The sequence below is a fragment of the Aythya fuligula genome, chromosome 2 (genome assembly GCF_009819795.1).
Source record: "Aythya fuligula isolate bAytFul2 chromosome 2, bAytFul2.pri, whole genome shotgun sequence".
NCBI classification, from domain to species: domain Eukaryota; kingdom Metazoa; phylum Chordata; class Aves; order Anseriformes; family Anatidae; genus Aythya; species Aythya fuligula.
The window spans coordinates 38700453-38725389 of NC_045560.1; the positions used below are offsets into that span (position 1 = coordinate 38700453).

At 33.4% G+C, this 24937-nt stretch overlaps 1 protein-coding gene across 1 annotated transcript in view; it reads left to right on the plus strand.

Annotated features, from left to right (window-relative positions):
• Window positions 1-24937, plus strand: part of KCNH8 (potassium voltage-gated channel subfamily H member 8) — a 184494-nt gene that overhangs the window by 67257 nt on the left and 92300 nt on the right. Inside the window, exons 3-5 of the mRNA XM_032183258.1 lie at window positions 8791-8922; window positions 20555-20682; window positions 23636-23876. Of these exons, the coding sequence (XP_032039149.1) occupies window positions 8791-8922; window positions 20555-20682; window positions 23636-23876 (501 nt within the window). The remainder of the gene's footprint in view (window positions 1-8790; window positions 8923-20554; window positions 20683-23635; window positions 23877-24937) is intronic.

Consider the following 24937-nt stretch of genomic DNA (forward strand, 5'->3'; position numbering starts at 1 on the left):
AAAGGGGAAAATGGGGCAGATGTTTGTTCCTCTGGAGATCCGTGGCTCAGCCTCTGTAGAGTGTTGGGTCAGTGAAAGCCTGCAAGGAGATAAAACCAGGGGTTGAACTTCAGTTAGAAGGAAAAAAAGGAAATAAAAGAAAAAATAAAAATAGAAAGGGAAAATCCCGTGTGCAATGTGATCTGAAACATCTGAGATCTTTTGCTATGATTTCATGAGACTTCAACACGAAGTTGCTTACTGCTGCTTACTAACTGACAGTGCTGAGACTTTATTCTGATGGCACTCATGGTGACATTGGCTAATAGCTTCTTTCAAAAACAACATGATTTATTAAAAGCATAATTCACTATGAAAAGATTTGTTCTCATAGAAGCACACTGATAAGTGAATAAATCCATATAAGAGTTTCCTGGTGCTTATTGCATTGTTACAATGTGACAGGCTTTTCATTGCTTACAGATGCTTACAGATTTGTTTCCATACAGGCACCATGTGTTTCCAGCTGTACTTAATACGAATGTTTATGTTGTATGCACTTTTTATTTTTTAAGATTTATATAATTATGCTCCCTTTTGCACATGCACATGCATTTTAAGAGACATAGGTATTTATTTTGCTGTGGGACACTGGGGTCAGAACAGTTAGTCTACACTTCAAATTTTCTTATGGTTTTATGGTCACAGTGAGAATGCTGATAGGTTATGCTTTATTTTTTATAAGGTTTTAAATCAGGCTTAGCTAAAAATTGACTTCTGTACCCATGCTTCAGCATGAGTTAGGCTGATGTTTGTTTAAAGAAAGGACAAAGAGCCATCTCTCCTGATGATCACCTGCCTCCCTTCTGCTGACATTTCTTTAATTTTTTCATGGTCCTCAATAAACTTTATTGGATCATGCTGCAGAATGTAATTGCCAACTCTTATGCTAACAATTGCAATGAGTTCTTGCGGTATCTCCATGGTGTAGTTTTTTTCTTTTTTTTTGGAGGAACAGCAGGAGGTTCATGTTAGCACTGTGTATTGAACCACCTTACTGATTTGTCTTGGGGAATTGCAAAAACAGTGTGATTTTATAGAGCAGGTAAGTAATGAAAAGGTTAAAACCTACTACCTTCCAACTGGCAGGGTTTCTGTAATTCTTCTCAATGGAAAGGCTCAGAGTCTGTTTACAACATGTGTTCACATAGATTCAAATGGTGAAATGGGAAGATTAATCCTCTCTACGGCATTATGTAATTTTTCAGTGCATGTTTCAAAACCCTCCTGCATAAACCCATAAACCTGACAGGAGGACGATAGCAATCTAGATTCGTGACACAACCCTTTATCAGGTCCCAGACAGGTCACCTTCCTCCTAGAAAAGTGCTGGAGAGCAGAAAGTCAAGAGCAGGTTAAAATTCTTGAATTATGGGCTCAATGGAAAATCCTCAAACTCGTTTGAAATGGCTGTTATTTACAGATAAAGCTTAAATTTTAGACATCAACTATAGAGTCACTGATATAAACAATCTCTGACCTTACCTTATGGAAAGGTGATAGAAAATAAATTATCAGTTTCTAAAATGGAGCTTTGCAGCAAGAGTGGACAAATAGCCAGCAGAATTTCCACTTCTCTAAGTAACATTTAATGTGAAAGTGTTTAGAATAAGCATGAGTCTGCATCCAGAATTTCTTCTATCTTTGGGAGACCTACTCTTCTGTAGCCTCTGACCCTTCTGTTCATAGGGGCTGCCATTGGCTGAGACACCAGAACCTGGATCATGAAAATGTCTTGCACAAAAATATCTTTATTTGTTTTTCTGCCTCATTATTTGGAGTTGAAAAAGTGGAAAACTTACCAGTACTAGTGTCTGTTTTGGTATTGCTATGTTGTTGTTTTTTCCTAGGAAGCAACAAATTCTGTGTAATTTTGGAAGTTTCTTTTTAAGAGGATATAATAATAATAAGCTCAAAAATGATAACTTCATTTGAAAACATGGTAGTTTTTAGATCAATGTGGAACACACTTCCTTCTGATGTCAGAAATTTCAGACACGATTTTAAAAATATTGGTTAGATTTTTTAAAGAAACAGATAGAAGTTTGGGGAGAAAGTTATGTATAAATATGTTTTTCATGTACATACATACATACATATGTTTATCTAAGAAGTCATCCTGGCTTAAGAAAATTTGTTATTTTTTTGCCTTTTTTTTTCTAAGTGACAAAAGTACACACGTCAGTAGACTAAAAAATCATATCTGCTCCTGTCATTAAGTCTACATTTTGAACGAGGAATTGTTAAAATCCCAAAAGAATAAGCACCATAGGCTGTAAACACAATTCTAACAATAGATTTCAAAAATACAATAATCAAGGGAAAGTTGCTTATTTTGAGTGTAACTCAAAATAACAAAAAAAGCTGATATCATCTGAACAGAGGAAAAACAAGACTACTCAGGAAGGATTGATCATGATTTTTTTTCCAAAACAGTGCATAGAAAAAACTGAAGAAACTATATTTTTATTTAGATTTTTTTTTTCCTGTATGCTGGGATCAGTATATATAACAGTCTATGGTTAGACTTTTAATTATTAAACAAGTAAGGTAACAAGAATATTTTAAGATAATTTTTTAAGACTTTAACTATTGGATATTGAATTATATCAACAAATTGCCTCAGTTTCTGCTGTCACAGGAGTTAGCTGACAAATGCCTTGTAGTGTTATGACTGGGACAGAATAACGATCTTTGAGGTAGGAGGGAAAGTAAGTTGCAGACTGCTGGTATCAAGAAATTTGCCCTGGAGTCTTTTGCATTTAAACAGAATGCATTTCATTGACTTCACTGAGTTTTTTTAATAATCCTGTGTATTTTGCTAATTGTTATATACGTAACCTTGTAAATGTATTACATCAGGGAAGTTCTTATCTGCTTAAATGCAATTTTCTTTTCTAATCAGGACAGAGATAGGAAAAGAAAATTAGAGCAGACAAAAAGTAAGTAGGGATAATGAGTCACGTGGCTTTAACAGGCATATCTTGGCTTCTCTGCTTTTATTCAATGAAAACTTGTATGTAACTAGAGGATTTTGAAATAAAGAATTTCATTAAGTAGAAAATATAGTAGAAAGTGGTCATAAAAGGAGAGATAGCAAAGCTGAGTAAACAAATCCAAATTGTAGATGTGCTCGAGTCCATAAATTAGTTAGTATACAGCAGACTGTACTAGCAGTTGCATACAAAAGAAAAGAGCACCAAGGTTGGAAAAGTCAAGCATTCAAACCAGGAGCTGCCAGAACAGACTCAGCCTCTGTCAGCATATTAATAAATGCAGATTTTGAGGTGGTGAGGAAAGTCTTTCTCTGACTAACATAGGAAGTTTGCAGCAAGGCAAGGATAGGAGGCCGATGTGTTGTACGATGTCTCCTCTTAGTGGAACGTCTTTTCCCTTTTTCCAACATGGCAGTGATGACAGCAAAATTAGACATGTTGTACAACATGACCTATGAGCTATTGAGTTATCCAGCAGTAGTGGGAACAGAGTGTAAGATAGAGTTTGTCACTGAAAAAGAAGGGGAGACATGGAGAGGGGATTTTCATGTTCTCTGATGAGATGTGATAGATTTGAATAACACTTGCTCTATTGCCGTGTGTGAGAGATGTGCAGGGAGATTTTTAATGGAAGTTTATAAATTGCTACACAGATCCACAGAATTGCCTGTTATCTGCTTATTCATATTGAACCATAATTTTACCTCATTATTAAGGTATTTTACCTATTCCATTTCCCCCTACCAAGTTCTTGAGATACCTCTATATCCTCATTTGAGATTTTTTTTTTTTTTTTAAGGGATTTAAGTTGACTCTTAAAATCTGTGGAGAGAACTAATTGCAAGTATGATCTGTTGGCCATAAGTTCTTGAGACTCTTTTTCTACTACTAGGAGAGTGCTAGCACAACCATCAGTGACCATATGCATGAATTACCTGACACTCCATATGTCTTCTTGTAAGTTTTCTTGCAATATTGTCAGACCAAAGACTGTCACTAGGATATAACACATTGGCTGTCATCAACAGGAGCAGAATTCAAGGGAAAATTTGATAAATTTTGTCAGTATGTACATGCCACTTCTGGAGAATGGAGAAGACCGAGGTACTTACTTGCTTAAAGTAGCAAAACCTTGAGTTAACTATGTTAACTGATCATTGTCAAAGTTTTCGTATTTACAAGAGAGAAAGTAAAGTTGTTTTTTTTAAAAAAAAAAAAAAAAAAAAAAAAAAAGAATTGTTTGCTTCTTTGCACTTTGGTCTCCTCAACAAAGTCTAAATCACAAAACATCCAAAACAAAATGTTATCATTGGCACTTGGAATCTAGCCAAAAAAAAGTTAGCTTGGCGTTTCGCTAGACAAAGTCTTTGGTATTGTGGACTGTCAGTGAGGGTGAAATAATCTGGCTAAACTTCTTAAAAATAAGCCAATGTTTTATTTTGCTAACAATTATTAATTCTGTAAATGAAAGGATCATGTTGTAAAGCTGAAGAATTAGTATCAACCCTGTCAATACTTTATTGCAGTTATCTTTGTCTTTTAAATAACAAATCCCTGGAAAATGTGGTGTGTTGTTTGTTGTTTGTTTCATTTTCTCTTAAAAGATAGATTTATATCTGTTTAAAATCAAGCACTGCAATGTAAAAAAAAAAAAAAAAATCTTCCAGATATATGATGTCATGTATGATGCACATAAGATGTGCAGCTTAGTTCTGCTTTTTTTTTTTTTTTTTTTTTTTACATAATACAACATGGTAATTATTAAATGAAGAGATTTGTGTGTGTGTGTGTGTGTGTCACAGAACTTGTTTATCTAACATTCAAGACATTCAATGCTTTCCTTTTTTTTTACACTAAGAAAGACACTTACCGCAGAAAAGCACAGTTAAAATGATGATTAAGCAGAGGAGATGGGCAAAGAATTTTTTTTTATTTTTTTTTGTATTCCATAAAAGACGTAGATAAACTGGTCATCAATAATCCCTCTCTGTTTCTATAATACCACTGAAATACCCAAAGATTTCTGTTCTGACTCTTGCAATGGGCTTTGTCTGGGATAGTTGTGGTTGAAGTTCGGTTAAGTATACTGTATGCTGGGTGGACATAGCTCATGAATAAGGTTAACAGTCTGAGTTTGTTCCTCGGTTTAAGCAGACCTTATTTTCAAATGACAGGAATACTTGGTTCTAAAGGTTATTGGTGCTATGATGGCAAGGGTTTTTTTTATCAAATCTCCTTTTTAAGTTCCTGGCCCTGTTGACCTTTGTTTTGATTTCAGTCTAAGGAGACTTCTAACTGTCAGAGTGAGGAAAGGTAGAAATGGAGGGTGAGAGAGTGACTATAAAGCATTCTCTTTTTTATGTATATATGAAAGGTGGACTGTAGCTAAATTGCTTTGTGATAAGATTATGCTTCATTTGGTCTCTTTTCTCCTTTCCTGAGATGTACTTCTATAGCCCTTGAGGATATTAAAATATATTTTGAACATTCAGTTCATAATGCAAGAGAAAGACTAGACTCTTCCTCAAAGAGTAGTGGCTTGGAGCAATAAAGGTCTGTATATAAATAAACCTCCAAAAGAAATGTCTTTGATAGACAACGCCTGGCAATACAGAAAACCTTTGTGTGCACCATCTGAAGCAGGGAAGAAATTTCTTCCTCACAGATGAGTGCACTCAAAAGAACTATATCTGCATTACTTTTTTCAGTGAGTAGAAAGTTCTTCTTTTGGCTCATAGCATTATAGAGTGTTGGCTTTCAGTAAAAGCAGTATAATTGATTGCATTGGATAAGTACATTTTTCCAAGAATGCTCATCCGGAGTGAAATGTGGCATACTTCTGTTCTTGACAGAGTGCAAGCACATATGATCTAGTCCTGGCTTAAACTGGGTCATCTCCTCTAGTCTGGAAGAGTATTTCATATATATTTGCACACTTCAGAGTAATGGCAGAAACCCCCAAAAAGTAAACTTTGAACTTTTAAAGGTTGAGTGTATAAGTAATGTCAAGATCTGCAACTCTGTTATGCTAAGCACTAACAGAGAACTCTTTGAGGGAGAAGTATCCTATGCATGTATCGGATATGTGTTTTCTTTAGTTGTTGGTACTATTTCTTAAGCATACTTGCTTTGCTTAAAAGAATAAAAATAAAAATAAAAAAAAAATCACACACATTCATGGAGTAGTACAGGTGACAGAAAATATGATTGAAGAGAATCAGAAAATGACATTACATGATTTCAGTGACTAGTATTCACCAGCTAAAAAGCTCAAATACACATTAACAAAAGAGAAAAAGCATTACAGCATGAAACACTGAAAATATTTGTCTCTATTTCTAATTATTACTGATGGCAGTGTTACAATTACTCCCCTAAACATATATCACTTCAGATAAAGTTATCAGATGTGCTTCTTAGCATAACTGAGTTAGATTTATATGGATGTATCTAATATCTCTAACTTTCTGCCTTAAACAGCTGTGATGATTTATTTGTGTGTGTATGTCAAAAAGATGTGAAACAATTTAAAAGAATAAGATACACATGTATTTCTGGAGATTTCAACAGATGTTTAAAAGAAAAGGCTGCTATTAGTATTGTTAAGAAGATGAAGTTGAGAACAGTTTTTTGTCCAACTGAAGCTACTGCTAGAATACACAACATAAAATTTTAAAAGAAAGAACATGAATAGTTTAAGAGTTATAATAATATTCCACAGATATCTGTGATTCTATTTTTAAGCCATAAAGTAAAATTGCTTAATGCTACCTCTTCTCTTTGAATACACCACTTCAGATTGATAAGGTGTTGGCTCTATATAACATTTCTGACAGTAACAGCACTAAGCAGTTTTTCCCAAAAGTTTTGGTAAAACAAGCTATGTCCATATAAATTTGAATTAAGACTGGAAAATTAAAAAGAAAGAGGGAAGAATAGAAATATATTGCTTCTGATGTCGGTTCTACCTTCTTTTAAAAGAGCTTCTTTTTTGCTCTCTCTCTACAACCTCAAAATGAGAATGATTAAACCTAATATAAAGTCAGTCTGTTTTCACACAATTTCTCTGTCCTTACCCAATCTACCTTCCTTCTGTTTCCAATTCTCCCTATCTCTACTTTAAAGTGGAAACTTAGTGGAAAAGTCTCCTTGAGTGGAAACATTATCTGGTGACTCAACCAGTGTCAAAGCCTGCCTCTTGGGAAGTTTACCCAGGATAAAGAAAAGCAGATTAATTTCTTTTCAAACATACTTCTACACCTTCATCTTCAGAGGCCCTTCAAAAGGAAAGTTGCAGTTTCGCCACCCATGCTTGCCTACATCTTTTAACAGACAGAGAACTTCCAGTTGAAAATTTAACTTAGATTAATTGTGATCTTGGTGTGTTCAGTTCATTTTCTCTTGAAATGAACTGCAGAAATCAGAAGGAAAAAAGAGGAGGAAATAACTAATCTGCTTGTTTTTACAAAGGACAGCTCCAAAGCACAGCTGATAGTATGGCAGTAGTGGCAGCAGTCATTGAAGGAACTTTGTTCTTTTCTGAATGAAAATATACTTTTGTTGTAAATGAATGTTAATAGGAGTATGATGGGGATGAAAATGAATATGGAAACATAAAGAAATCTCCAATAAATTTTAAATTTAAAACTAAAAAACAAACAAACAAAAACATACTGTAACAGTAATTATATACCTTGTAAATAATAGGAGGAGAAGGAGAGAAGGATAATTGGAGATGGGAAGTATTGATAGCCAAAAACTGAAAAACAAAACCTGGCATTGAGCTGAATTGTCCCAGAATGGATGGGATTGGGATCCAGGGTGCTTGCTGAAATCTCCGTTACACTCCTAGCATATAACATTCATTATATTCTGTTCCAAGTGGTCTGTGTTAATGGGAGACCTGTAAATGTTTCCACTGGAATTGAACAACATATCTTGCAAATATGACATAACAGAATCAGTGAAAATACCTATTGAAAGTGGTCCAATTATTTACCAGATCTGGGAAGAGAAAGTTTGGCAAAAAAATTAAAAATATTGTCAACCTCAGTGTTGTTTAATTAACACCTTAGCAAGCTGACCTTTATACATAGTAAGAAAAAAACTGATATTAATTTTACAGAAAATGTCTTGTATTATAAATCTTACCTGTAAAATGTGAGGAGTTAATTCTTTCTTAGCTTAAGTTACTTTGAATCAAGCATTTAGATTTTCTATTCTAAGTCTGATGTCTGATTAGTTTAAATATCTTTGAATTAGTGACTATCTGGTCTTCTGTCAAGAGATTTTAATGAGTATCAAGCAAGATGATTAAAGTAAAATGATTTTATAGTAAACCTGGAAGCTTCAGATGTCAAGTTAACAAAGTGAAAGCTATTCCAGTAAAATAAGCAACATCAGTTGAGAGTTCAAAGGAACGCATGGTATCAGAGGAGTAAGCAGTTTCATTAAATTCTATTAATGATCCCTGCAGATAAATTTTGCATTTAAATTAATGCCTTACTTCCAGAGAAAGCAGTATTACTGAGCTTCAACCAATGATGCAAACAGATTTACATGAGCTGAACATCTGTGATTTCCTGACAACTGACCTCTTAAATAAGATATTTTTTTTAGAATTGCATTAGTTGTAGATTTAGTAATACAATTTTTTTTTTGTTGTTGTTTTTACTTTTTTTTTTTTTTTTTTTTTTCCCTCCTCTCTCTGCTAAAAGACAGCTGTTTGAATTAAATTCATTCTTTATCCTTACAGGGTCTTCATTCTGGTGCCTATTGGATATTGTTCCCATAAAGAATGAAAAAGGAGATGTAGTACTCTTTCTGGCCTCTTTCAAAGATATAACAGACACAAAAGTGAAGATTGCTGCAGAAGACAAAAAGGAAGGTTTGTGTGAATTGAAACCAATATTGATAAGAATGTAGTTTTTGAGAGTCACAGCTACTTAAACTCTCTCTCATGCACACTGTTAAATCAGAGACCTGTTAGATTTCCAAAGAATAAATTAATAATTAATAATGATCTGTCCTTCCAGATCATGTTATTCTTTGGAAATCTAACAATTTGTATTCAATTTTGCTGCTCTTTAATATTAGTTTTTCAATAAAAATAATATTTACTTAGAATTGTAATGCATCTTTCTTTTATAACTTCTTTGTACTCAAAACAGAAAATATTGTTTCCCTGTGTTAATGAAAATTCTTAAATTAATATTTATTCTAACAATGTCTGCCTCCTCTCTACAGTTGGAGAAATAATTTCATCTTCATTTTTCAACCCTGAATAATTGAGGGATTTTACATTCTTCACTTATTTAAGAAAATGTATCACAGAATATCTGAGCTGAAAGATGGAAGAATCATAGAATCATAGAATATCTGAGTTGGAAGGGACCCACAAGGATCATTGAGTCCAACACCTGTGTCCCTAATGAAATACTAAGTATATTTGCAGATTCCCTTTACATAAAACTTCAACCAATCACTTCATGTTGAAGAAAAAAAAAAACAGGAAACATTACACTTATGAAAGTTTTAGGAAAATTGTTTATTAAAACATGGTATAGAATCATACAGAATAGAAATTGTCTGAACATATGTTCTCTAAGGCTAATTATTTACATTATGAGAGATGCAAATTTTCAGAATACTGAAAAATCACATTTAAAATACCAGTGATAGTTTGAAATAGGTGTAGGAATTATGATGATTATTATTGTTGAACTATTGTTTATCTGTTAAACATTTTGTAGCTGTAATACTTAGTTTAGGATGGATTAAAGTGGTCTCCAGCTTTTGATGTGGGTTCATGTTAAATTGAAAATCTAAGCAGATTTTAACTCATGTTTTCTGTTACACATTTAAAAATTAATATTCCTTCTAGATCCCAACCATGTTCTGACTGTGAACATACTCATGCAGAGTTGCATTACACCAGAAAATGCCCATTCTTTTTTTTTTGCTCTGTGTTGGCGGCTTGAGTTTTAAGAATTGCTATAAATTTATGACTAATGAGGTTTGGCTGTCTTGTGTGCTACATTCTGATCCTGGTTGTTACTTCCTGATCCCTAGCTGTTACTTCCCTTGTTACTCATGTTATAATAAAACTTATGGTTTTATTATAATAAAACCATAAGTTTTATTATAAGGAGATATTTGTTTGATTTTCCCTTTGATTTTCTGCAGCACATTTATCTATTTTATCTCATGTGTTCACACATTCAGTTGCTCCTTTGTGCCAATGTGACTGCAAAAGTCCACTTTTTTGCCTGATTTTCCTTTACCCAGCCCAAATGTCAGACACTGTCTGTGACCTTTTCTTTTGAATGTCTCATTTTAAATACAAATTTAACAGATTCTTTTCTTTTCTTCCTCTGTATAAAAGTTTCCAATGAAATTAGTCCTATCGTGCAATGATTAGAGAGGACTTTTTCTTGAAATTTTTTGTAAGATAAAGGGAAAAACTTGTGTAACACAGTCCTTAAGAAGTGCTGTGACAATCAGCACCTCATGTTTTTTATTTTGTTCAGTTTTGTTTTAAAACTTAATTTACCATCACTTCCCTCCATGACATCATGCACCCTATTTAATGGCAATGTTCTTAGAGCCCTCATCTTTTCAATATTGTCAGTTTGGTTTCAGCACTGCATTTGTTGCCACACCTGTAAGTTTGTTGTAGAAATATACTCCATCATTAGTATAAAAAATATATGTAATAAATATTAACCAGAGAATCACCTGATATTTAATGTGGGAAGGAACCTCTGGAGAATGTCTACACCAATTCCCTTTCACCTACTCAAAGCAGGGTCAGATAGAACTTAGTATGTGTCCTGAGTATTACCAAGGATGGAGACTCTACCACTTCTCTGGACAACCTGTTCCAATATATGACTGCCTACAAAGTGGAAAAAAAAAAATCCTTATGTTAAAATGGAATTTCGTATATTCAGTTTGTGCCCAGGGCCTCTTGTCTTTTCACTAGGTACCACTAACTAAAGTCTGGCTTCCTCTGTATTTCTCCCTATCAGGTATTTATACACACTATTTTTCCTCCTGGTCTTTCTCTGCTCTGGACAGATCAGTCCCAGCTCTCTCAACATCTCCTCATGTGTTAGATGCTCCAAATATCTAGTCATCTTTGTGGCCCTTTGCTGGACTCACTGTGTTGATGTGTGTCCATTTCTGTCCTGTTAAAGGGGAGCCCGGACCTGGAACCAGCATTTACGATGAATCTCACTAGTACTGAGGAGATCATCCCCCCTAACCAGCTGGCAACCCTCTTTCTAATTCTGCCGACAGTGTTGTTGGCTTTCTTTACCACCAGGCACATTGTTGGCCCATGCTCATCTTGGTAGCTACCAAAACCTCCAGGTTTTGCCTGGCAAGCTGCTTGCCTGCTAGCTGGCCCTCATCCTGTCCTAATGCATAGGTTTGTTCCCAGTTACCTGCCCCCCCAGGAAATATGTCATCTAGTCTCCTCCCATCATTCCTAGTTGAAAGGCTTCCCTGCCAGGTTAGCCTTCCTGTTGGAAAAGATGCTTTTATCCCAATAATAATTGTGAATGAAAAGCTGGACACTTTTCCCACCATGGATTAAAATAAGCTGCAGTGTTACGGTTTAAATGGTGAGCCATTTTTTACTTCCTATTAATTCTTTCTAAGAAGACAGATTTATTTTGATTACACATTGTTGGAGGGAGAGGTGTTTCTTTTCGGTGTGCCAAAGTGAAATACCATATGTCAACCATTTTATATTCCATATTTTTGTGTTTAAAAAAAAAAAAAAAAAAAAAGGCTGCTGAGGACAAGGATTGTCTCTACTAATAAATTTTGCAACATGCAGATTGATTTGATTTATTCTGCTTAATTGTTCTCAGATACTTCTTGATCAAGCTACAGCAGTGAATATTCAGAGCACAAAACTTAGTTTTAAAACACATTATGCCTGTCAGGAGACAGGGTATTTAGAAAGGGATGTACTGTCACCTAGATATACATTATTTAAAGCAGGTAGAATTGTTTCAGGATGAATGGGACATCGTGCACTTGTGTCAATACAGGAGGTGAGATAGCAGAATAGTTTGACTCCTCTGCTCAAAGGAACTACATGTCATGGAAACCTTTGTTCTTTGACTCTGTTACATCTTCTCAAGGATGGCTTTGTTTCTGGCTGACCATCAGAGTAGAAAGAGTCTGAATCTCTTGTCCTCGGTAAGGAGAACCTGCTTTACTCTTGCTCATTGCATAAGACTGCAAACACCTAGGAGACACACATAGAGCTGTCTTTTCTGCTCTTTTTTTTTTTTTTTTAACATGTGAGCATATACCTTTGCACCTTCTCTATGCAAGCAAATATGTTGTGTTTGAGTCTTGAACCCGTAGAAATATTGATCTTCGTGGCCATTACTTTAGCATTATACCAAGTTTTAAAAGTAAATGGTGGTTTTAAAAAGTTTTAAAAATATGGAGGTGAGGAAGAAATGTCCTTTGCAGTACATGTCGAGAGAGAGAAAGGAAAAAAAGAAAAAAAAAAGGAAAAAAAGAAAAAAAAGAAGAAAAACAAAAAAAACTGATTCTTAAGCAAATGAATATGGAGATGTTGAGGAGGCAGCATGTACTCTGGAGAATATCCTGGAAGGATGAGAGAACAAATGCTTTAGCTACCATTTGACTCACTGGTTCCTGGATAAACTCATGCAAGCATCCCTAGATTTTTAAAAGACAAGTTATCAAAAGATGAGTTTTGTAGGAGTTTTTTGTCTGTTTTGTATTTTAGCTTGGTGGTTTTCTGGTTGTTGGAATATGTTGAGGACAGTGGAAAATATCTTCAGATTTTCCTTTCAGAGTTTGCTAGTTCAAACATGTAAGACTGACAGCAGACGTCATGGAAAAAAACACAAATGTGTTCAGTATGTGCATTGCCAATTAGAAGAGATCTTCAAAGTTGTGTGTGCAGTATGTTATGGTTTGTGTTTTGGAGGATAGATAGAGTTAGGTTTGCAGAACCTTGTAAATAAACTTAAGAATTTCACAGGCCTAGACATAGCCTGGTGTCTTACATTTTCTTAATTAGGAGACTAAGTGAACTAGGATGTATAATGTACATGTACTCTGTCTTAAGAAATACAAGTAAGGGTAGCTGAAACGTTTGCAGAATTCACTTATATTTGCAGCTATACTGAAACTAGTTCATGCAGTGGCTCATCTGAGCAACTTTGAGGTCCTACAAAGACTCCATAAATAATGTCTATTAAAATCAAGTTCTGCCTAGCTGTAGCAAAGACAGTTTCAAGGTTTAAAACAGTTTTATTTCATCTCCTGTCATTTTCATATACTGAAAAAATAATTCCTTGAGAAGAAATCAGAGAATTTGTAGGTGTTTCATTGACCACATAAAAACAGACAGGTTTTTGAACTTTTATGCTCTTTTTAGCTCTTTAAACTAACTTTAAAAACAAAACAAAACAAAACAAACAACTCTCTTTCTCCCATGCCTTACATTTGGAAAAACTGTCTTGTCCACAAAATGCTTTTATAGGTGACTGATCTGGTTCTGAATTGTAGATAAATGTATTAAGAAAACAAGTCCTTATTTGTCAAAACTCTTGCTTCCATTACAAGGTAGAAATTACTCAGGTGTTTTTATTCTCATTTTAACCTTCCAAGTGAGCAAGTTTATATTGTATTATCAACTTCTGTGCAAATCATTTATTTAATTAATATGTAAAACATCAATGAGTGTGAAACTACCACCACTTCAGATTAGAAATAAAATAAATAAATAAACACTTTGGAGTAAAAAATATCAGTAAGTAAAGTACATGAATTAATCATTAATCATTCCATTAATTAATCATTAATCATTCCATTATGATGGAATTAAAAGGGGGGATAGAGTGAAGCACTTTAAATTCATTGAATTTATGGCCCTAAATATTATATTCATGCACAGAAATGCACTATTGCTTGTGGATGTCAATGAAAAGTTTCTCAATGACTTTAAGAATCAGGAAATAAAAGACATGTAAAAAAAAAAAAAAAAGCTGAATAATAAGTAGTAACCCAGCAAAAAAATATTTAACAATAAATTTTGTTCTGTATAACTACATATCAATAGTCACTTCAGATAAATTAGAAGGTATATTTCAAATTTAGTAGCATAATCAAAATGACTATATTTCCCCTAGTGCGATAATGCTTTATAAATGTGGAGTAATGAGTTGGCAAATAAACTATTTTAATGCAGTTATGAAATAGTTTTGTCTTTTTTTTGAGTTGGGGTATTTTATTTTATTAGAGATTTTGCAACTTTTCAGGTAAAACCTGGGAGAAAGCAGTAGTGTTAAGAAACAGAAATAGCTTAAAATCACTTTACCTTCCTTGTTCTGTTGGATCTGTCTATTGTTAGAAGTAGCCAAAGAAAGATGCACCTACTTGGATTTTTATTTTTGTTTCAATTCTGAATTTTATGAAATATGTCTAAATACCAGCTTCTGGGGAAAAAATATATATATATATTATATTATATTATATAAAATATATATTTTTGGGGGGGAATGCACACCCTTCAACAACCAAAGTAGAGGTAGAGAGAAAGAGAAATCCCTGGTCTTTGTGTGTCTTTCTTCCACCTCCTAATTCTTCATGATGGAAGAATCAGCAACTTATATCATTAAGCTTACTGCTATGTAAAAGTCTTTCCAATACGTGTGACAAGGAGTAATGTATACCATTGCTTCTTTTCTCTTATTATTCTCTGAAGGTGTAATATTAAAATGATGAAGATCATACATTTGTGTCTGTGTAAAAATTAGTCTCTTTGAAAATATTTTGTAATATTTAGAGCTTTTCAGCTGGCATGTGCATTAAGTACGTTTTCTCATTGAATCAGTTAATCAGTTAACAGAGGAAAAAAGTGGCTAGAGGCTAACTTGGATCCACCATACAGCTAATAGTTCCATGAACATTTGACTGTTGTTGACAGAACGAATATGTCATGAAACTAACAGACCTCCTGCAGCATATTGGCCATGGTAGTGCTTTTATACTGTCATTAATAACAAAGCATGTTTGTATCAGTTTTCTTTATACTGACAACTGCTGATGTGGTGTACCCTGGAGAATAATACCTGGAAGTTAGTGAAAGTTTTTTTAAAAACCTAGAAAAACCTCACACCAGCCTTCCCTATGGTGTTTTTTTGTTTTTGCTTTTGCTTTTTTTGTTGTTTTTGTTTTGGTTTTGTTTTGTTTTTGTTTTTTGTTGTTTGTTTGTTTGTTTGTTTTTTAATTTTTTTCTTTTTTTTTCCTGTTTGTTCAAAATCTTTTCATATTGCCTTACCCTGTGTTCCTCAAAATCAACTTTCCTTCCTTCCTTCCTTCTGTCCGTCCGTCCGTCCGTCCATCACATCTTAATATGTTTATACTGTTTGAAGGATAGGCAGTGTGTCTGAGTCAGTCTTACAGCCTCATCTGGCAAGCAAACAAGACAGCAGAGACAATCAGGTGGTTGAGAATGGAATAGAGCCATGGAGCTAATTAGATTGTGCAGTTGTAAAAAAATAATAATAATAAAAGAACGTAGCAACCAGTTATGGACTTGTCCGTGCTGGTGAAATCTGTCTTTTCAATCCACACTATTTACTCAAAAGCTGTGAAAAGCTGTAAATAAATAAATAAATAAATAAATAAAATACTTCTGAGAGATCCAAATTTGCAGTCTCCAGCCTTTAGACCAGGGCTTTGTCCTGGTCTGCAGTGGAACTACTTTACATGAATACGGTTACTTAAGTGTGCATTTTAAAAATGTAACCCTCAGAATATTTTACCTTGCTTTACTCTACTTCATTCACATATTTTCAGTATGTTCTCTTCTGAGTTAAATTTAAGAAGTGCAGGTTGCTTGTTCTCTAACATTCTAAAAGATATTGTGATGCATAAAATACTTGTTTTATTCCAAACCACAGGGAAATTATCTATTTTAATTAAGTAGACATTTTATTTTTTCCTAAAGAGAATCAACACATGTATTTAATTATGTTTCAGTGCCACCTGCTCCTGCATGGGTTTACAGATGCCTTATAAAATTTAAACTCTTGGTCTAAAGGATTTTCTGTTTATTCCTTTCAATACACTTCTGAGCTTTTTATTTAGTTATGTCACCCACAGAATGCTGGAGAATCACTTTCAGTCTAGTATGAACTCTCTTTTACTGTGCTTACTGCAGGTTTTTATGAGTTTATTTGATTTCCTGAAATCTGGAAGATGATTCAGAAATCTTTGTCTAGACTGCTACTATTCATTTAAATAATTCTGATATGATTACTTAAGTAAAAACAGATCAATCTTTTCGATTTTCCTATGTAATGTGAATGAGATACTAGATGTTAATCTTTCATGTCATATATAATTCTATGCAAAACTTTCTGTGGTAAAGATCCATACTGGTAGTGTATGTTATACAACACCTTGTTGGGCAGTTAAACACCCAATGTAGCTGGTGTTTTTAACTAATGTGTTGGAGGTTTTTTGGTTGGTTGGTTTGGTTTGGATTTTGTGTGTGGTGGTGTTTTTTCCTCCCTCCCTCCCTCCCTGCCTCCCTCCCTCCCTGCCTCCCTACTTCCTTCCCTTCCTCCTTTCCTTTTTACTTTTTTTTTTTTTTTTTTTTTTTTTTTTTTTTTAGTAATAATACATAACCTGAGGAAAAATGTGAATGGAGTTGTTTCAAAGGGATACAAATTAATGCCATAAGAAAAATATCAAGGATGATGAGACTTTTTTTGGTTGGTTGGTTGGTTGGTTTTTTTTTGTTTGTTTGTTTTGTTTTTTTCCAGTAGCGTGCAACATTTCTGGCTTGAGCAGGTTCACTATTTGAAAATCCATCTATTTCATGTTCTCCCTCATGCCACAGCTTGTCTACTATGGAGTGAGTGTAACATTTCTGGGTCACATTGGAGTTATTCACTGTAGATTGCATGAGTCTATGGCTCAAGATTAACATGGTTCTGAATGTATGGGACGGATTTGCTTTCCAAGGAATATCCAGTGCTATTCTCTGACTACTCAGTTGTGATTCAAAGGAGAGCAGACATAGGTTAGGTTTGAATTTGGTCAGTAAATCAGGTTCTTTTGTATTGTGTTGTTAAGGCAGCACAAGCGTAGTGGAGCCCATCAGAATTTGTGACTTTTAATGCAAGGACAAGAAAAGAATTAAATCTCCACTTTCTATTGATGTAAGCTTGATATATCATGTTTTTATAAAACAAAATGTCATTGGCTACAAAGGTATTTGCATTTTCTGATGCTTTTCATGTGCATGACAAGTTTATGAGTTCTCAAGCTGTTATGAGAGTAGTGGTAAGATTGGCAGAGAAGGGTTCTTGTTAGTTTCTTTTCTTGGAAAAGACTTCTGAGATTGTCATATGTGATTGTGTTGCTATAGCTAATCTCGTTAAAGAAACAAAAAAGGCATTGAACAACATCAAGAGAGTTAAAAAACATATTACCATATTTCTCAACTAAAAAGGGACTTAAGACTAAATTGCAAAACATCCTTTTTAACACCTATTTAGGGGGGATTATCATCACAAAGGAAGAAGTGTATAAAAGTGCCAGGCAACAGAACCCCCAAACAGCTTTTTCTAAAACACTGATTTCTTACAGTACTTGGGAAGATGAGAAATCCTTTTGATTTTAAGCACAATATAAAAATAAAACAGCAGCATTTAAAGTGCCTTTCTACTGGTTGGATTCACTGTGGTGTCTTTTTGTCTAACATCCTTCGAAAGGAAAGTGAATCTGTTAGGTACATAACAATTTTTAAATATCAGTAATAAACAGCTGTATATTAAAACAAAACAAAAAAAAAACAAAAAAAAAAAAAAAAACAACTATCTCCTTCAGAATACTGATCAGTGAATTGGATATGGAGAACCACTCTGTGATAGAAGCAACTGGCTGTGCAAACATACAACTACTGTCATTCTAAGTACCGTATCAAGCCCCACAGCATGAGTAGGTTAAGGAATACAGAACTCTTATTAGCTGGAATGTTAAACTTATGTAGGAGAGATGGGATCCATCTAAACCAAAATATTATTAGATCAGTGGCACATGAAATTGAAAATCTTATAAGGAACTTTTATTAAAGAGTGGACAGAGAGTGTAAAATCAGCAGCAGTAATACATAGGAAAAAAAATAGTCTTACCTGACTGTATTTACTTTGATTATGTTTGTAGTAATGTTTACCATTCTGGAAATAGATGTTGGAGTTGTGGATAGTTTTCAGCTCGGTATTCAATGGGTAAAAAAAAAAAAAAAAAAAAAAAAAAAGAAAAAGAGAGGAGAGGGGAGGGGAGGCGAGGCGAGGCGAAAAAGGCAAATCTAAATTTAGGAGCCGTTAGGAACAAAGCTGACAGTATTATTTTGGTATTACATAAAGCGACTGTGTATCCATATCTTGAATACTGTATGTTATTCTGGAAAGAGGACCTGCTTGAATGGACTGCTGTGCTAGAAGAACCTTGCATTGTCGGGGTTGCTGAAAGCACTCAAAGAAACTCTACCTGAAGGCACTGTGCCTGCTTTATGCAACGTGACTCAGCATGGATCTCAACGCACATAGGCTGTTGTATCCACCGCATACTGGGGTGGACTATCTTGTGCTTTTTAGGTTAAAGACCTAAGAGGTATTAAATACAAGGAATTGTGAGAACAAAACATTTGGTGAAAGAGTCCTGAAAATATTTCTAGCCAAAACCTGGTCTAAGATAGTTTGTTGCTTTCTCAACATGTCTGATAGCATGTCTGAAGCATGTGTTATCGCCTACCTGGAAAAGCAGCAGAGTTGGCTTCATCTAGCATGACAATTTAGGTTGAGAAAGCTAAGAAAATGAAGCCTGTAAAAAGTGTTGAAGATTCTAAACTGAAATGGCAAAAATATATACAGCTATCCAACCCTACAATGGAGACCCAATTCAAGAAATTCAGATTTTTTGCTCAGGGAAGTGGAGAAGCAGTCTGCAATCACCCACAATTTATGAATATTTTAAAAATTTAGTTTGTGTTTTAAATGGTTTGATAATTGAGAGATGGAAGTTTAAAAGAAAAAAAAAAGTTGTCTTTTTTTTTTTTTTTTTTTTTTTTAGCATTTTCTAAATTTGTCTTACATTTCTTTGTTTCTGGCAATTTTATGCTTTGTAGACAGAAAATGGAGATAAGGAAACTGCAGTATGAAGTGTGGGGCTTCTTCTTCCACCTTCCACAGCTTTCAAGTCGCTAATTTTGATTTGCAGTGCAGCTTTTTTAACATGTTTTTTTTTTGTTGTTTTTTTTTTTTTTTTACCCTTTCTCCTCCTCATTGACATGTAAAAAATCATCATCTTGGGAGGTTTCTTACATGAATTAAGTGAAGCATTCTTCACTAAAAAGTTTGGAAAGTTTTGTTTCTTATAGCTTTTCTTTATTTATGCTGCTTCTTTGTAGAGACAAAAATGCACCCATTTTCTATAATTCCAATCTTTCTTCCTTTTCATAGGCAGGTTTCAAGATGTAGCTATTATTCTTGTTAATTTCAGCCTGTACTAAATGTGTTGTTTGTTTTCCCCCTGACCCCCCTTCTCCCTAATTTGTATGCATTGAGTTGACTTTAATTAAACCTGTTTGACAGGCAGCTTCTTCCTTTATTCGCACAATTTCTTTTTTTCCTGAATCCTGACACATTGCAAAATGTCTGCTTTCATTTACCCTGGCGTCAATTCTCTGTAATTCCATCAGAGTCAGCGGAGTTACCTTGAATTTACTGCTGTATAAGCAAGAATATTTTTTTCCCATGACTGACAGTTACAGATATCTGAATAGAAGAAATAAAATAAAATAAAATAAAATCTTTTCAGAAGAGTATCCAGTTTTTACCTGAATAGATTTTATGTCACAAAAAAAAAAAAAGTCAAATGATTATGACAGTGACTATGTGGAAGAAAAATTAGAAATCTAAAAGACTTAAATTAAAATTTGAATATTAATAATGAGAAAGCTTGCAAATTAACACATTCTGATATAATGCAGGCCAAGTACAAGTCTTAGTTTTGTAAAGTAAACCACAAGAGGAGAAAGTAAATTGTTGTTTTTGTTTGTTTTTGTTTGTTTGTTTGCTTGCTTTGAAGTGGTTAATCCTAGGCACTCTTGAAGCTTGTCAGTAATCAAGATTTCGTGTTCTGAACTGGTAAACTTACCTATGAAATCATATGATAGAATTAATTGCGTCTGAATTGAGTGAAGACATTTGACTTTTAAAACTTAACAGTGACTTTTATTTTCCCTTCAGGAGAGGGATTTTGTTTTTTTTTAACTGCAAAATATTAACTAAAACCAGTAAAAGGCATACATAGGTGTATAAAGAGGTGTGTATAATCTGTATATTTAATCTTATTTATAGCAAATTCTAAAATGTCAATAGTACAACTCTCAAAGGCTGAAGTGTCATTTTCTGATTTAATGGACTCTCACTTCTGTTCTACAGAAAAATGGAAAGGAAGAGGAAGAGCTGGGTCACATTTTGATTCAGCTCGAAGACGGAGTAGAGCTGTCCTTTATCATATCTCTGGACACCTACAAAGAAGAGAGAAGAACAAATTAAAAATTAATAATGTAGGTGTAATTATTATTTTTTTTTTTTAATGTACTCTTTATACCGTTCTTTTTTGGAAGAAAAAAAAAAAAAAAAAGTGTTGTAAAAGGTCAGTAGTTACCTTAGAAATGTCCTAATCATATCATAACAAGAGGAGTAAAGCAAACTTAAGTGCAGTTCTACCTACTATTGTATTTTTAAACTTCATATAACAAGACAGTGTATTTAGCTATCAGACATTCATTTACCTCAGAAAAATCCTGTTATTAAGTTTCTCAGAACTGTTTCTCAGAAACAGTTTTTCTTAAAATCTCAGAACAGTATTTGGTTTATTTGTTTTTCACTAGCAACAAAAAACTCTACTTCAAGTAAGGGCCTATATTCTTATATGTTTATAAAAAAGTTTAAAATTAAGTAAAAAGACAAAATGTGTCAAGGAATTGTAAGTTAAAAAAAGAGGACTGAGATGCTGAGAGACATGTGGTCACAAAGCAGACCAGAAAAATACGGTCAGTCTCCTGACTCCATTTGCTGATGATCCCATGATCTCTGAACTAGAGAGAAAAATATTTATTTAAACACCTTTGAAAATCCATGATAGTGCCACAAGAAAGAAATGGTCTCCTCTTCTTCTCCTGGAAAAAGTAGATAAAGGATATGTATCATGAACACCCTGAAAATCTAGTTGTTCCACCACCTTTTATTGGTCACCAAAATTAAGCAGCAGTACAGATACATTGCTCTAGACATTACTACGTTAGAAATTAATATCAGAAAAATCTTTGCTAGACTAAGAACATGAGAATAAACAGCTGGTATATGTCTCAGGGGGCATACAGTCACTTTCATTGAGTGTAAATTGTAAATGATAAAAAATGTTAATTTAAAAAAAAATTAAAGAGAAAAAGATTAATGCTGAAAAAAGTTTTAAAGTGTTAAATTTTTTAGAATGTTAAAAATGTTTTAAAATATTAAATGTTAAAGAAATGTAAAAAAATAACAACAAAAAGCTGCAGAATATTATATTTTTATAGTGCAGCAATATTTTTAGGAATGTGACTTTTAAATATCTTTTGGTGACTTTCCTGTACTGTCAAAATCCCTGTGCAGATGATATTATACTGGTTTAAAATGTGTGTATTAAGCACTCATTTACTTCATTTAGTGAATTTATTTTTAAGGGTTTGAATTCAAATTAAAAGTGGAACATTTTCTTCTTTTTTGTGATTAAGAATGGACCAATGGTAGCAACAATGAGAATTCAGCCCCCCAGTTTCATGAATGAGAACTAGGAATGGAGAAGGCAAAGATATCAGTATTTCAAAAGAATTGCACAGACAGAAAGGTTATGACAGACAACGCAAATGTAATTAAGTCTGGAGTCATGCTGTTGTCTTTTTTTATATTCATAGTTAGTAACTTTGAAATCAGAAGCAATCATAGCTTGCTATACACAATATTGTTTTGTAAGGCTCTTCATTACTGGCACAGCATTAATTGGGGGCACAATGACAGTGAGCAAGATTTTTGTTAGTAAGTAACTCAAGACTGTTCATGAACTACATGCTGCTATTCAGCAGGGCAAGCGGTTTAGTTAAACTCTGGAAGATGAAAGCTAAGTATTTATAAAACTTGTTTGTTGGACTGAAGTCTTTTATGCAGAGACCTTTGTTAGATGATAAAGACTCAAGGTACAGGACAAAGGTAGACATTATCTAACAGTGAAGGCAGTCAGTTCTAAAGCCATATTATGGTGGGTCTACCTCAGTATTTTGGTTTAGATCAGAGTGGAATTTAGATCAGAGTGAAATTCTTACTAATTGTGCTTTGATTCACAGCAGTCTCAGGGCATGGGAACTGGATACCTTCATACCACTAAGCCAGGGCTCTCCAGCTAGCTGTCCAATCCACTGGACCAGGCTAGACCTAGTCTGAAACAATCTCTCACAACTCTGAAAATATGCATAGGAAGGATATTTTGTCTTTAGCAATTTCTATTCCATTCTATAGGTTTATTCCCATTTTGCAGTATTATGTCCTTATGTACACAAAACTTTAGCCTGTCTGGCAGAAAATCATTGCTTTTTAGTCAGAATTCACCCAACAGAGGAAGAAATATTTTGCAAGATTCCATCCCCTTCTGATTCTATTTATTCCATTCCTCATTAATCTTCTTCCTGCCCCAACATTCACAAAAGCTATTCCATCATCAGAACCATGTATCTAAATAAACATGAGGTTATTGTTGCTGTGTTAGCAACAAAAAGATCTTGTTAAAAATGTTAGTATGAAGCCAAGACGAGAAAAAATATTGTAAAATAGGCTTCTCTAGAGAGATTGTGAATTAATCTAAATCTAATCTAAACCCACAATAGAACTGGTGATATAATGTTCAAGTCATTTGAATTGGAACCTATATCTCTGTTCCTTCTAAGAAAATAATTTAATTTGTTCGGGATATTTTCTTCAACATGTTTTGACACTTTTCTTTTTGAATATTTTGGAAACATCAAATCCATTTTATAATTTATTTTTAATCTTTATTTTACAGGTAAATTCTCGATATTTCATATCAATGTAGCTTTTAGATAATGTATGAATTCTATGATGTATTTTAATTACGAGATTAAAAGACAGTACTCTTCAATTCAGATTTTCAAGATGAAAAATTCTCCACTAACAGTGAAAAATAATCTGTCTTTCAGCATTTGTAATATTTGTTTTTAGCAAAAATTCCTTCAAAAAAAAAAAAAAAAGGAAAAAATATCAAAGAATTTGCATAAGCTTAAAATAATATGTAAATATGTTTGCGTTTTTGAAAGATATGTTACAATTTTAATTCTTGCCTGCATTTGAGTGTCATATTTCTTTGTAATTTTTTGGGAAAAAAAAAAAAAAAAAAGCTATATTAGAAAAAATGTCTGTGTGATCAAATTAATGTTTTGTCTCATTACATTTTTTTTCTCTTTTCAGAATGTTTTTGTAGATAAACCAGCATTTCCAGAATACAAAGTTTCAGATGCAAAAAAATCCAAATTCATTTTATTGCATTTTAGCACTTTTAAAGCTGGCTGGGACTGGCTTATTTTACTGGCAACGTTTTATGTTGCTGTGACTGTACCTTATAATGTTTGCTTTATTGGCCATGATGAGCTGTCTACAACTCGAAGCACAACTGTCAGTGACATTGCAGTGGAAATTCTTTTTATCATTGGTAAGATATCTCTGGAGTTTGTTTGGGGTCTTTTTTTTTTTTTCTTTTTTTTTTTTTTTTTTTTAAAAAAAAAAAGGTTTTCACAAAACATACGATGTAGAAGAGGGGAAATCATATGTTTTCATGATTTTAAAGAAAATAAATTTTAGTTGTGTAGTTTGAGATTTTACCTGAACTTTTGCATTTATTTACATTTAAGTGCTTCATGTAGTCCTGCTATTTCTCAAAAGGGAGTTTGAACATAAGGTTGAAAACCTTTTTTCTTTTTTTTTTCTTTTTTTTTTTTTTTTTTACCCTGGAGATGCTTAAAATCTTCCCAGTTCCTCACAATAGTGTTGTTTGTAACATATTTTTCTTATTTACCACTTAGAAGACCCACAGACCACAAGTTGAAAATCATTAGATTTTAAAAATTAATTTCATGAGATTAAAATTTGCATTGCCGTAATGCTAATATACAATGTCTATAAGTTATACTGACAACTGGGATAAAATTTAAGTGGTTTAAGCTTGGCATCTGGTACTTTCTTTAAAGTTTTTATTTGAGTGGTCTGTTTAATATCTACACCTTCAATGAATTAAAGTGAAAACAAAGTGAAATCTAATAGCAAATGAATTATAGCAAAGGATTTTCTTTTCTTATATTACCTTTTATTTCTTTCTTTACATATATAGAAAAGAATCACTGGTTAGGGTCACACAGAGGGTTTTTTCGCAGCATTTTTATTGTAACATCACTGACTGCAGTCACACTGACCATCAGATCTTCTGATAATATGTATGTGAAGTTATTTTAAATAAATAAACAAAGTTGAGCATGTATTTCTTGAATGTGACAAGACTTAGGGCAGGTTCTAACAGAGAAAGAAAATGAATAAAAGAATAAAATAACCTTAAGATTTTAAAATGTTTTTCAACTTTACTTTTCTATCTTTTTCCTGAAAAAAAACATATATATATGTATTAATTCATTAAAAGCAATGTTATGATCCTTTCTAGGAGAATTAAAGACTGAAACTCTTTAAACACTAAGGAACGACTCTATATGTCTATAGTTTAAC